The 15,316-nt window shown below is 44.7% G+C and overlaps 1 protein-coding gene across 1 annotated transcript in view; it reads right to left on the reverse strand.

Annotated features, from left to right (window-relative positions):
- Window positions 1-15,316, reverse strand: part of LOC124616610 (meiotic recombination protein SPO11) — a 194,007-nt gene that overhangs the window by 67,141 nt on the left and 111,550 nt on the right. The window contains exon 5 of the mRNA XM_047144932.1: window positions 12,907-13,044. Within this exon, the coding sequence (XP_047000888.1) occupies window positions 12,907-13,044 (138 nt within the window). The remainder of the gene's footprint in view (window positions 1-12,906; window positions 13,045-15,316) is intronic.

The following is a 15,316-nucleotide window of genomic DNA, read 5'->3' on the forward strand; positions in this document are numbered from 1 at the left end:
TTGTCGATGGATATCGTCGTGGAAGGGCCGTTGCTATCAACATTGAATGTTGGGACACATCGTTTCAATACCGTGTATGGTCCTTGGTACGGAGGTTGGAAAGGTTCTCGAATGGCGTCCTGTCAGACAAGAACCTGTTTTCTGGGTTTTAAGTTCTGTAAAAAGTACAGTGACTTGATAGCATGTTATTTTGAAACAGCTGGGGCGAACTTGCTGATCGCCGAGCGCAGATGTTGATGCTTCAGTGATATTCATAGATATGTAGGGCAGAATTTTCCAGCAGTCTCAGTGTTTGTCCAAATACGAATTCTGCCTTTGTAACATTGAGATCCTATCGGAAAGCATTTCGGAGCCCTCGCAGGACAGCAGAGTAGTGGTCAGTTCAGTGGTCTGTGGCACGGCATCTGAGCAAGGCCTTTAATTTGCCGAAGGGGCCGTTCCACGATACGTGTAGCAGCGAGGTGGTAGCCATAGGCTCAGATTCGGTCCACTCCAAGCAAATGTTGAAAGTGTTTCAAAAAGGAATCACTTGATCTGTTTGTTGTTTACCCTGATCGGTAGGTTACGCGCGATTTGGTTACTCAGGTCATTCAACACAACATACAAGAGTTAATTAAATGACATAACAGTCAGCTAAAAAGAAGATCAATGCATCATTCATCTGTTCGAAGTCATGAGTCAACATCACGCTTTTACATTTTGGAATTGAGATAGCCGTTAACATGTTTTCTCATTCTATTTTTAAACAATGGCATTCCTTACTATGTGCTACAGGCTTTTTCTAAAATTAAAATAATTATTTCGCAATATTAAGTTTTTTTTCAAAATGTGAAGACATATTCCAAAGTTCAACATAGTCATGTACCTAGGAACAAGTATTCAACTGAAATTTGGAAGCGTTGCAGTAGAGAAAATCTCGTCAGTATTGTATTTATTAGTCTATCTGTTACATCATTAGTTTACTACACACCAATAATCAGAAACTAAAGTTTAATTAAGTAGAAGTATTACGAAAAACCACTCACAAGATAAATGCAATTTTAAGCAGCTATTGGAAACTGACACAAATTTCCATTTTCATGACAGATAAACACCTTCTTCTGCTGCAACGCAAAAGGTGCACGACTGAGTATGAGTTCTCTGCTCACATGTTATGTAAATAGCTCTAAAATATATGACATTTTAGTCACCATAGAATTCTTTACCTGAAGAATCAACAGTATATTCTAAATAGCTTTAATATAGTAGTCAGTAGTTAAATGTGTAGAAAACGTAATATTTACAAATGCTGCACAAAACACAACCTCATGTCTGACAATAGCTAAAATCGTAGAAAGTGGCGGAACCTGCTTATGGCGATCGCTAGTGTGTATTGCTCCATGTGGCTTCAAAATCAGTCACTAACAGAAGTACCGACCAAAAACATCATGTATTCTTAGGTACACTTTCCTCTAGGTCCAGCACAATCCCGTATACTGTACATGAAAACAACATTTCGTTGATCTGTTAGATCAGAGGCAATTCAAAATGAACTTACCAGTTACAAGCGTCTATAACTATTTAATGCTTAGCGATACTTAGATAAGAATTACAGAGATTATAAAAGGAAGTTCAAAATTTCAATAATTGCGCAAGCGCAGTGTTTCGAAAGCAGGCGCATGCGTGGCGATGCGTAACCGAAAGTTCGTGTCATAGTGAAAACGGCGAGTACCATACAGAACGGATTCTCCATGTTAAAATTTGACAACTGCCGTTCTGTCATCGCCGTGCAGAAAACATTTCGCTAGAGCTACAATCAAGCATCTACAAACGCCAACAACTTTCGCAGATGGCACCGGCTGTTTGAAGAACAGGATGTTTGTTCAAAAGAAATTTGGAAAATTGTGGTAAGATCCTATGGGAGCAAACTGCTGAGGTCATCGGTCCCTAAGCTTACACACTACTTAATCTAGCTTAAACTAACTTATGCTAAGGACAACACACGCACCCATGCACGAGGGAGGACTCGAACCTTCGGGCAGGCCGCGGTGGTCTAGCGGTTCTAGGCGCTCAGTCCGGAACCACGGGACTGCTACGGTCGCAGGTTCGAATCCCGCCTCGGGCATGGATGTGTGTGATGTCCTTAGGTTAGTTAGGTTTAAGTAGTTCTAAGTTCTAGGGTTCGAATCCTGCCTCGGGCATGGATGTGTGTGATGTCCTTAGGTTAGTTAGGTTTAAGTTGTTATAAGTTCAAGGGTACTGATGACCTCAGAAGTTAAGTCCCATAGTGCTCAGAGCCATTTGAACCATTTTCCGAACCTTCGACGGGGGTAGCCGCGCGAACCGTGACAAGGCGCCCTAGATCGCGAGGCTATCCCGTGAGGCTGTGCAAAAGAGAAAGTACCGACCGGCCAACCGTAACAACACAAAACATCGAAAGAACTAGCATTCTGTTTGAGCATAGTTAACATAAATGGCACAAATAGCGGTTTGGAATGTTCTCAAAAACGAAGATAAAACTGTAAGTAATTCAAATGTTATAGGAAGTGAAACAGGAAAACTTCGGCAAAGATATGAGGGGGGGGGGGGGGGGCCTCATCCGACCCCCTTCCCCCCCCCCCCCAAGAAAGAAAAGAAGATAACACTGCCGTGCGCGGAGCTTGTGTAGTATGCATTTCTGCCGCTAGGCTTGTATAGCGCAACTCATTGCCAGTGCAGTGACGCCTGCGTTGTCGACCTGGCTTGTTCTGGACATATGCAGTGATTGTTTCTGCTAGCGCTGTTTTGTTCTTGTTTCGTTGTTTATGATGGCAAGTTTAAGTGAACGATATGCAGATATGAAATTTTGTCTCCCACTCGGTAAAAAATGCTCCTGAAACAGTTTTAATGGTGATAACAGCTTACGAAGATGACGCAATGGGAAAAACTCAAGTGTTCGAGTAGTTTGCCCGATTTAAAAACAGCGACCTGTCGACTGATGAGAAACCTCATTTTGACGTCCGTCAGCTGCCCGAATCGAAAGCTTGTACTGAATATGACGACACTATGTCGTGCTCTTGGCCACCTACATTTCTGGTCGTGACACCCATGGATTTCTTGTTATGGGGTTATGTGAAAGAACTTTTGTGTGAGACTTCCTTGCCAAAAACAATACCAGAACTCAAAATTCTCACTTTTAATGCGTCAGCGTTGGTGGCTCCACATATTGTATGGCATGGAATGGATTATCACTTGTCAATGTGATCTAAGGAAACTTGTAGAGTATTAATTTCTTTAAACTTTCTTTCTTTCTGCATACTGCTGTTCATTATATAGATATAGCTATTTGTAATCGCTACATTCGTTTTGAATTGCTCTGTATAATTAATATCATAAAACTATAGTTATATTAAAATTTGTCTTCCAGTGGTTCTTTTTGTAGAAAATGCTCCTACTCTTATTGCAGAGCGATTGGAATTTGAGGAGGAAAATTTGCCAATGTTATATATTTTCATTACAAAAATTTATGAAGAAAATGCATATGAATTTCCTTCGTTACCAGCACTGGAGCTGCTGGTTTGCTCATCCGCATCTTCGGCAACGTATCTCTCTTCTTTATCAATTTCATCCTCTGATGTTACATTCAGGCAGAATGAGTAGCAGACATGGGCCATGTAAAGAATAATTTTTTGGGGTTCTTTAGCTTCTCGAGACTAACTGTTGTTGCCTCTGTCTTTCACATAAACAGTTCAAAAGCATTTTTCAGTATTTCTTTATATCCTTCATTAGCAATCTGTTAATAAATTTTAAATTTATCACATATTTAGCATTACTTTGCCTAATTTTGAAATATAGAAAAACATTAAAAATCTTCACTACAACACTGTATGTAGGCTCACTCCTTAATGAGCAGCAGTTATCTTTCCCAGATACAGATTTTCTATATTACACTTTATACTAGATTAACCTCGTAGCTTTTGGATTATGGTTTACATTGCGGATGTTTTCCCCGCAGATTTGACTGTTCTTTTCAGACACTGTCTCACCTCTAGTCAGTTCCAGTGGGAGGATGAGTTTCATAAGCAGGTTGATGATGTGGCCATGGGTAACCCATTGAGTCCTACGATCGCCAATTTTTACATGGAAAAATTCGAACAGTTAGCCCTGGAAAAAGAAATAAGAAACAATGTCGATGGTATCGATACGTGGATGATAAATTTATGCCACACGGGATTAGCCAAGCGGTCATGGACTATGCAGCTGGTTCCGGCGGAGGTTCGAGTCCTCCCTCGGGCATGGGTGTGTGTGTTTGTCCTTAGGATAATTTAGGTTAAATAGTGTGTAAGCTTAGGGACTGATGACCTTAGCAGTTAAGTCCCATAAGATTTCACACACATTTGAACATTTTTTTTTTTGTTGATAAATTTATGGTTTGGTCACATGGCAAAAAAGCTTTAGAGGAATTGCTTTGTCATTTAAATAGTATGAATCCTAAAATCCAGTTTACCATGTCTGGTACCGCGTGCCGCGGAATTTGAATCCGCTCCAGACGTCATGGACGTCGAAGACCCCTAGAGGTCTCTGCAACATCGCGCCGTAAGCTGTGGCGGTGCGCGCCTCCTGGCCCGCTTTTAGTGTGAGCACGCCACCGTGGAACACGTGGTCCCAACGGCCAATAGCGGTGTCCCCGATAGCATACTTAAGTGCCTGCCTCGCGCTCAGCCAGAGTCAGCTTTCCGTCGCCTTACTGGAACTAAACCCTCCCCCTACTATCCTCTTCTCCAAGATGATCACCCCTTCCCTGACTCCCTTAGTAAGGCCAATCACTTTGCCTTCTACCTCTCCGATGTTTTCTCCATCCCCGATGATCCCCAGTTCGATTACTCCCTCTTCCCGGATGTCTGCGATCGAACTGACACCTCTGTCCCTCCCCTCGCACCTGGTTTCCAGTACTTGGGCAACATTGCACACACAGAACTCAATGACCCTATCACTACACAGGATCTCATTGCTACACTCCGCACAAAACGCAAAACCGCTCCTGGTCACGATCGTGTCACCTACCGTCACCTTCGTGAAGCTCCTGTCTCTTTCCTCTCCACTCTGGCCAGGCTCTACAATGTAGTCCTGTCCACCGGTTACTACCCCGACCTGTGGAAAACCTCCCGTATCCTGATGTTCCTTAAACCTAGCAAACCGCCGTCCGCCGTCTTCTCCTACCGTCCCATCAGCCTTACCTCGGTCTTCAGCAAGGTTCTGGAATCTATCCTCACCCGACGCATCCACCAGCATCTCCGCCAGCACCGCCTCCTTCCCGTTACCCAGTGTGGCTTTCGACCGTCCTTCTCTTCCGACGACCTTCTCCTTCACCTCACTCATCTCCTTTCTGACCAGCTTAATTCCCGTCGCTCCGCAATCTTCCTCTCCCTGGACCTCGAACGTGCTTATGACTGGGTATGGCATTCCGGTCTCCTCTTCAAGCTCCAAACCTTCGCCCTTCCCATTAACTACATCCGTCTGATCAGTTCCTTTCTCTCCCACCGTCCTTCCTACTTCACCATCCATAATACGGATTCCTACACCTTTTTCCCCTCCGTCGATGTGCCCCAAGGCTCCGTCCTCTCCCCCCTTCTGTACCTTTTGTACACAGCGGACATGCCGCCGCCGTCACCCCCCCGTCCACCTTCTCCAGTTTGCTGATGACACTGCCTTCCTTGCCATTGCCCCCACCCTACAGCGCTCCCAACACCTTCTCCAATCCCATCTTGACTGGTTCACCGCTTGGTGCAACCAGTGGTTGCTCAAGGTCAATTCCTCCAAAACCCAGGCGGTCAGCGTAGGCAAAACCACCCCTTCCTTCCGCCTTCTTGATTTCTATCTTACCATCTATGGCCGTCCTATCGCCCTCACTCCCACACTTAAGTACCTTGGCGTCACCCTCGACCGTCGCCTCTCCTGGACTCCCCATCTCTGGACAATCCAATCCAAGGCATGCTCCCGACTCCATCTCCTCAAGCTCCTTTCCGGCCTTACGTGGGGTCTGGACCCCTCTACCATCCTCCACACCTATAAATCCCTCATCCGCCCTATCCTTTCCTACGCCCATCCGGCCTGGGTCTCCGCCCCCCCTACCTTTTATAAATCCCTACAAATCCTTGAATGCCATGTTCTCCGCCTCGCCTATCGCATCCGTCTCCCCTCCCCCACGTGGATCCTGTATGATCTCATCCCCTTTCCCCACCTCCTCCTTTTCCTTGAGAGGCTATGGATCCTGTACACCTCCCACAAACTCGATCCTCCTCATCTGCTTGTCTCACCCATCCTCTCCCACCCCCGCCCGCTGCTGCGCCTGTATTCCCACATCCCATCCGGTCTCCATCTCTCCACCCTCCTTACCCTCTCCCAAGGTGGCTTCCGCCAGCTCCCTCTCCCTGATGATGTCCTCCTCCCCTCCGTCTACCCCTCCTACCAACTTTGATCCTGCCCCCCCCCCCCGCCACGTCCGGTGTCCTTTCCTTTAGGCACCCTCCCTCCCTTATCTTCCGTTCCCTTCTCTTTCCTTTTCCCCCGTCCCCTCCCTCCACCACTGTTCCCCGGGCTTCCCCTCCCCCTCCCTATCTCCCTCCATCTCCCCTGCCCATGGCATCCCTGCTCTCCCCTCTCCCTCTCCAACTCCCCTTCCCACTCCTCCTCTCTTGGCAGGTTCCCGGACTCGCACACGCTCAGCGAACATTCGCGCGCCGGAGATCATCGCCATCAGTGTCTCGTGCGTGTGCCTTCGTTTGTGTTTAGTGTTTGTTCGCCGTCATGCCACCACTGTTCACGTGTACCGTCGCCATCATCCGTGTTATGTGCGCCGTGTCAACTAGTGCTAGTGATGTTTCTCGTCCAGCGCGAACGGCTCCATGTTTTTTGTTTTTTAGTGTCTACATTTTTTTCCCGCCGTTTTTGTCTTCTCTGTGCCACCTCTATGTTTTACTTATTGTAAAACTAAAGGCTGAAGAGCGGCGTACTCTGCTGCTGACAGCCCGCCTTGTGTAAGTTGATCAAAATCACAATAAAGGAAAAAAAAAGCTCAGCCAGAAGTCTAACATCGTGTGCGTCTCAGGATATATCGCCTCAGACAGCGTATTGACTTTTCGTGTTTCTATTCCAGTGGACGTGGTTGTCTGTTCCTGTAGTGTCCTAACGTCCTCCGTTGGTCGTGTCCGTCCTCTCCCGTTGTGTTGTTGTTCGCGGGCCGCTCCGCGGGTCCTGCCGCGCTTTCCGTCACTACTACCCCGGCGACCGTTCCGGTCGCCGTTACACCACCATGGAAATGGAGAAAGACAGTGCAATATCCTTCTTTGATGTCTTCGTTATGCGACAGACTGATGACAGCTTGAAACATAAAGTCTTTCGTAAGGTTACACATACCGACAGATACTTGCATAGGGATTCCAATCATCATCCACAACAGGAAAGAGGTGTAATTAAAAGTCTAGTGGACAGAGCTAAAAGGATTTTTGCGCCGGAATACCTGGACGCCGAGTTAAAACAGCTAAATCAGGATTTTGAGAAGAATGGGTACTCTAGTAAGGAAATAAATAGAGTTTTGGGACGGCATAACAAGAGGCCTAAGGACAACCATAGGACACAGCGATGAAGAACACGGTTTCTCTGCCCTTCATAAAAAAAGTAACGGATCAAATCGGCTAGATTTTAAGGAAATATAACGTTCGACCAATTTTCAGACCAACTAAGAAAATAGGCCAAGCACTTTGTTCCGTTAAGAATAAACGTCCGCCTCTGTCTGCATGTGGTCTATACAAGATTCCGTGTACATGTGGTAGGTCTACATTGGAACTACAAAGAGAAGTGTGAATACACGGTTGAAGGAACATAACAGTCTTTGCCGACTAAGGAAAACAGACAAGTCAGCCGTGGCGGAATATGGTCTGCAGTCGGGTGATCACGTAATTAAATTTTCGGAAACTGAAGTTTTATGTAATATGACGAACTATTATCCACGACTATATAGAGAAACCGTCGAAATATATAAACATGGGGATAATTTTAACAGAAAAGAAGAATCTGTGAAACTCAACGATGTATGGACAGTGGCGCTACAGAACCGATGAGAAGTTTATATCTTTGACGTACTACGATCGATAGTTGTATTTTATCCTTATCCTTGACAACGTTTATCTCTGCTATCATGTGAAATCCAGACCACGCCCACTTTCCACGGTATTTAGGACGTTCTTCGACGTCCGACTCGTCAGTCAGCAAGATTCAGCACAACCAGCAGCATCTCCGAAGATGTCCAACGTAGCTTTGGACGAAACGTCAGGGACAGAAGAGTTCCGTGGACCACGGAAGAATTCTCAGAAACTGAATAATATAAATTGTTTCCATATGTAAAAAACGTAAATCTGTCATAATTCGAAGGTTAGTTTGAACACCATACTGGTTTTCTATAGTTAAGTCGGAATAAGTCGATCCCTGACAACTGCAGTGGGCTGGGCATAGTAGCTTCGCGCGCCTGCCTCAACCAATAACGTAACGCGATTTTGTAAACATCTCTATGGCAACACCTCAGCGTTGTGACAGCTCTGTAAACGGCTACTGTTTTCCCATGCAGTCGTTAGTGCATCGCAGTTTAAAAGTAAGTAGCAACAGCGCTACGAACTGCCAGGGATCTACTTACGCTGTCTTGATTACGCGCATGATACCGTTGGAGGTGGTGTGCCTTTGCCTTCCTCCGATCTTTCAGCTGACTTACCCTGCCAATTATAGGAAGCCTACAGTTAAACGGTGCAACTCGGCTTATTTTCGGATTAACAAACATTGCCAAACGTGAAAGATTGATTGAGAATCTAATTCCAGAACTGTTATTTCGTAATATGGCATTTAGCCGACTCACACGGCACACTCATGTAAAATTAAAGAAAGGAAAAAGAGGACGCGATTAGATCACTATCTTCTTTTTCCATCATGTCTGAATAATATTCAAGAAATTTTTAATTTATCTAGATGATGAAGTCAGAATTGACCGTGGATTGAAGAGAGATAATCTCAAAAGGCTGCAGGTAATTGTGGTAGCTTGGTTCAAATGGCTCTGAGCACTATGGGACTTAACATCTGAGGTCATCAGTCCTCTAGAACTTAGAACTACTTAAATCTAACTAACCTAAGGACATCACACACATCCATGCCCGAGGCAGGATTCGAACCTGCGACCGTAGAGGTCGCGCGGTTTCAGACTGAAGCGCCTAGATCCCCTCGGCCACAAGAGGCCGGCAATTGTGGTAGCATTTTGTAGTTAGGCATCTGAAATACGCTTGTTTGTGTAGGCGCAAGAGAGTTTCTTTTGCCTGTTCCAGAAAGTTGTAACAGGCCGGCTAGTGTAAAAGGAACTGCAGACAATACAAGTGCTCCACGAAAGCACACCAGACGAAAATTATACGTCGGATTACGCTTGGATACAAATCAAGAGATGGAGAAGAGCAGCGAAATTAAATACGGTCAGTGAATGAGTACGAAAAACACTCAATTTACTGGAAGCATTTAGTGCATACAAGTCTCCCAAAAAGAGGAGCGATACTAATGGTGGGCATGGAATTCAACACATGTAAAAAATGTGCAAATCATAATTAAAATAAGTGTCAGTTCGAAGAAGGACCACGTATTCGACAGACCTTGCAGTAACATTAGGTGGAAGCTGTTAGCGTGTTGCTCCAAGTAATAGGGCCGCTCAATGACCCTCGCTGCAGACGTACATCTCAAGACTATGACATTAATGGCGCTCTCCAGATAGTACTTACAACGTGACTCTGGGAAGCACTCAAAAGTGTTTTAACGATTTTGGTGGCTCCATAGATTCTGCGTGAAGTGTCATCATCTGTAATAAAGGCATGAAAAATGTCGAAAGAACTTATTGCTCATAAAAACGAGTTTCTCAGGATAGCCTCTTGCCATTACATTTCGAGAATTACATGCCATCACTGACTTTATGAACGTACAAGATGGAAACCACTCACTGAGCGGTATAGAATGATCTTTCGACCGACAGAAAAGGTACTAATTTGAATACTTCACAATGCTTGCTCATAAAAAGCAGTCTCATGTATCTGCTTCATAGGTTTAAAGGAAGTAGAACGTAGCCGAAGAAGGGAAACATATACTAATTCAAATTACCAATACAGCGACATACCTGCAGCAGTCGACGTATTCTACTTACTTACAAAAACGTTTACAGGAGCACAGTAATAGCGCAAAAGCGCACTGCTGATAATTTCCCAAGTAATTCGGGATATGTACGAATACCTCCTAATCCACAGGTAGTGGCACAATGAGTTCCACATGTCTGTGTCGAAGCTCTGCTTACAAAGAACTGATTTCACTTTCCCGTGAGACTTCCAGTTCTTCTGCTGAGCCTGCAGCTGCAGTTGTACATCTACATCTACATACATACTCCGCAATCTACCATACGGTGCGTGGCGGAGGGTACCTCGTACCACAACTAGCATCTTCTCTCCCTGTTCCACTTCCAAACAGAACGAGGGAAAAATGACTGCCTATATGCCTCTGTACGAGCCCTAATCTCTCTTATCATATCTTTGTGGTCTTTCCGCGAAATGTAAGTTGGCGGCAGTAAAATTGTACTGCAGTCAGCCTCAAATGCTGGTTCTCTAAATTTCCTCAGTAGCGATTCACGAAAAGAACGCCTCCTTTCCTCTAGAGACTCCCACCAGAGTTCCTGAAGCATTTCCGTAACACTCGCGTGATGATCAAACCTACCAGTAACAAATCTAGCAGCCCGCCTCTGAATTGCTTCTGTGCCCTCCCTCAATCCGACCTCATAGGGATCCCAAACGCTGGAGCAGTACTCAAGAATACGTCGATTAGTGTTTTATAAGCGATCTCCTTTACAGATGAACCACATCTTCCCAAAATTCTACCAATGAACCGAAGGCGACTATCCGCCTTCCCCACAACTGCCATTACATGCATGTCCCACTTCATATCCCTCTGCAATGTTACGCCCAAATATTTAATCGACGTGACTGTGTCAAGCGCTACACTACTAATGGAGTATTCAAGCATTACAGGATTCTTTTTCCTCTTCATCTACATTAATTTGCATTTATCTATAATTAGAGTTAGCTGCCATTCTTTACACCAATCACAAATCCTGTCCAAGTCATCTTGTATCCTCCTACAGTCACTCAACGACGACACCTTCCCGTACGCCACAGCATCATCAGCAAACAGCCGCACATTGCTATCCACCCTATCCAAAAGATCATTTATGTAGATGGAAAACAACAGCGGACCTACCACACTTCCCTGGGGCACTTCAGATGACACCCTCACCTCCGATGACACCTTTCGTCTGTCGACATTTCTATGTTCTTTTTTGAACTGAGAGTGCAACAATCTCTGTTTTTCTCAGCGTCATCGAATTTTGTTATTAAGCTACTACGGCTATGTAAATGCAATTGTTTGTTTCTTGAAATGATCTCGCCGATATTTTGATATTTGCTCATAGCGTACTGCAATTTCATCCTGAATAAAACTGTTATAGATGGTACAAATCTACAAAGCATACATCCGCCGAATGCAGCATTAACACTTTAATTAACGGTTTGTTGATACTCGTTGGTTACACACTTTCAGTTTATTGATACTCGTTAGTTACACGCTTTGCATGATAACGTTTGTTTTATGACGGAATAAAAAATAATACTGATACTAAAGATTCGCTACGCCGTAAGTACCGTAATTGCGAAGAAGCCATTTAAATACGATAATGATTTGTTACGTTTTCAAATTCCTGGTTTGTTCTACCTTTTACACTTCTACTATTGTGACTGGGTACAGGCTGGTGTAATTAATTCACGTGTTCACGTACTAGGGGTAGTAGCTCCGTTACAGTCGTTCGGTCGTACTTGTCCTACGTCGAAAGAACATAACTTCAGTTCAGTGTTGTAGCAAGTGTCAATAAACTGTCAATTACAGTAGGGGTTAATGTTGTGTTTGGCGGTCGTATGTCATCTGGGTTATATAGCCCATAATAGGATGAAATTGCACGACTCAGCCAATGAATAAATTCAAAATATCGGCAAGTTTTATTGAAGTAACGAAAAATTACATTTATTAACCTCCAGAGATTCAGCTGATACTCCAACATAGGTACAAAATGTTACATCGAAAAGAAGACGCGATATAACTTCAGCAAGGTTTTGAAGGACCAGCCCCTAGTTATCTGAAAGTAGGAATATGAAGTAGAGTTTCGCGCACAATTACTAGAACTATGACAACAATTTTAAAGAAGCTTATAGTTGCGCTGTGAATTAATAATTTGATGAAGCGTGCATAAAATGCAGTGCCAGTACATATGGATACCAACCGTGTGCTATATGAAACGCGCGAGGCAGCTACTAAGTGGAAATCTCTGGTGGCGCACTCCTCTGTGACTTATTACAGAGCCAAGCGGTAGATGCACATCAGCTCGACGTGAGAATGGAAGCAGTACACGCACGTGATCTTCACTCGAGACTTGCCGGAGAGCCAAATCAGTAGACCCACATGATTTCGGTAGGACGCTAATCATTAGAGATACAAAGAAGTAGATGCACAAGATTTCGATATGAGACCTATTAGAGAGACAATGCAGTAGACACACATAATCACATAGCAGACACACATGATATCGATATGAGGCCTACCAGAGAGTCCGTACACTAGACAGACATAATCTCGATGTGAATCTTATCAGACAGCCGAAGGAGTTGCCACACATGATTTCAATACGAGACCCACCTGCGAGTCAATGCAGTAGACATACATAACCTTGTTATGAGACTTACGAGACAGCCGAAGAGGTAGACGCACTTGACTTCGATACGAGATCTAGCAGAGAGTAAACGCAATACACGCAGATAATCTCGATGTGCGACTTACCAGAGAGCCGAAGCGGTAGACGCACATGATCTCGATGCCGTACGGGTCGGCATCCACGAGTGCCAGCACGGGGAGCCTCAGGGAGTCCCACAGTCGGCGCAGAAACAGGCGAGCGTTCACGTCGGGGAAGCCCTTGCCCTTCGGGACAGGAAATGGACACATGTGATTATCACAATAATGCAGATACCTACAAGAGTCTTATGCTTTACCGTATAGATAAGAAATCGTTTTATTGCAACAACAGGGTGAATATTTCTTACAGAAGGCCAAAAATAAAATATATGCTAATTGACAAAAAATTTATACCAGAAGGACAATATTCTCATTAATTCGTAACTTAGCATAAAACAAAACTCTCTCTCTCTCTCCCTATCTCTCTCTCTCTCTCTCTCTCTCTCTCTCTCTCTCTCTCTCTCTCTCTCTCTGTGCGTGCGTGTGTGTGTGTGCGTGTGTGTGTGTGTGTCATCATCCTCCCTCCCTCCCTCCCACCCTCTCTCCGTCTCTCCCTCCCTCTCTCCGTCTCTTCCTCCCTCCCTCTCTCCGTCTCACTCTACTCTTACCCTCCAGAGCTCCCATGATCTCTCAGCCAGCAGTAAAAAAAAGCAAGCTAGACCATTCGCAGTGCACAACAGGATAGATTACTTGCATTACAATGTTTAAATGTGATCTATCAAGTGCAAACCTGTACTATGGGCATTCTATACATACAGAATAACACATGGATACGTGAAGAGGAAATAAAAATGAATGTAAGTGTAGCAAACACAACAGTGTATTTGTAAGTAGTTAGATAACGTAAATGATGAGCCTAGAATCATTACAAATGTCCCACAAAATTATCTATAATTAAACAATTTGCTTTATATTACTAATGATATCCAACATGAATAAGCGAAACAAGTTTGGTGCACACAAATAAGACATTCAGTTGCAAAAGACGAATTATTTTCTTATCTACACTACTGACCATTAAAATTGCTACACCAAGAAGAAATGCAGATGATAAACAGGTATTCATTGGTCAAATATATTATACTAGAACTGACATATGATTACATTTTCACGCAATTTAGGTGCGTAGATCCTGAGAAATCAGTACCCAGAACAACCATCTTTGGCCGTAATAACGGCCTTGATACGCCTGGGCATTGAGTCAAACAGAGCTTGGATGGCGTGTGCAGGTACAGCTGCCCATACAGCTTCAACACGATACCACAGTTCATCAAGAGTAGTGACTGGCGTATTGTGACGAGCCAGTTGCTCGGCCACCATTGACCAGACGTTTTCAATTGGTGAGATATCTGGAGAATGTGCTGGCCAGGGCAGCAGTCTAACATTTTCTGTATCCAGAAAGGCCCGTACAGGACCTGCAACATGCGGTCGTGCATTATCCTGCTGAAATGTAGGGTTTCGGAGAGATCGAATGAAGAGTAGAGCCATGGGTCGTAACACATCTGAAATGTAACGTCCAGTGTTCAAAGTGCCGTCAATACGAACAAGAGGTGACCGAGACGTGTAACCAGTGGCACCCCAAACCATCACGCCGGGTGATACGCCAGTATGGCGATGACGAATACACGCTTCCAATGTGCGTTCACCGCGATGTCGCCAAACACGGATGCGACCATCGTGATGCTGTAAACAGTACCTGGATTCAGCCGAAAAAAATTGCGTTTTGCCATTCGTGCACCCAGGTTCGTCGTTGAGTACACCATGGCCGGCACTCCTGTCTGTGATGCAGCGTCAAGGGTAACCGCAGCCATGGTCTACGAGCTGATAGTCCATGCTGCTGCAAACGTCGTTGAATTGTTCGTGCAGATGGTTGTTGATGCGGATAAGATGCCTGTCATCTCGACTGTTAGTGACACGAGGCCGTTGGGTACCAGCACGGCGTTCCGTATTACCCTCCTGAATCCACCGATTCCATATTCTGTTAACAGTCATTGGATCTGGACCAACACGAGCAGCAATGTCGCGATACGATAAACCGCAATCGCGATGAAACGTGATGGTACGCATTTCTCCTCCTTACACGAGGCATCACAACGACGTTTCACCAGGCAACGCCAGTCAACTGCTGTTTGTGTATGAGAAAACGGTTGGAAACTTTCCTCACGTCAGCACGTTGTGGGTGTCGCCACCGGCGCCAACCTTGTGTGAATGCTCTGAAAAGCTAATCATTTGAATATCACAGCATCTTCTTCCTGTCGGTTAAATTTCGCGTCTGTATCACGTCATCTTCGTGGTGTAGCAATTTTAATGGCCAGTAGTGCATATGATAATTGTTGTTGCAAGCGAGGAAAATGCTGCAAATATTAACAATAATAACAGCTACAACAGTACATTGCTAAATCTTGCAGACTTCTATGATACGGGAGAAAATGTATTGAAGTAACGCGACTTTTCGTCC

Source organism: Schistocerca americana, chromosome 5, assembly GCF_021461395.2.
Source record: "Schistocerca americana isolate TAMUIC-IGC-003095 chromosome 5, iqSchAmer2.1, whole genome shotgun sequence".
Classification (NCBI taxonomy): domain Eukaryota; kingdom Metazoa; phylum Arthropoda; class Insecta; order Orthoptera; family Acrididae; genus Schistocerca; species Schistocerca americana.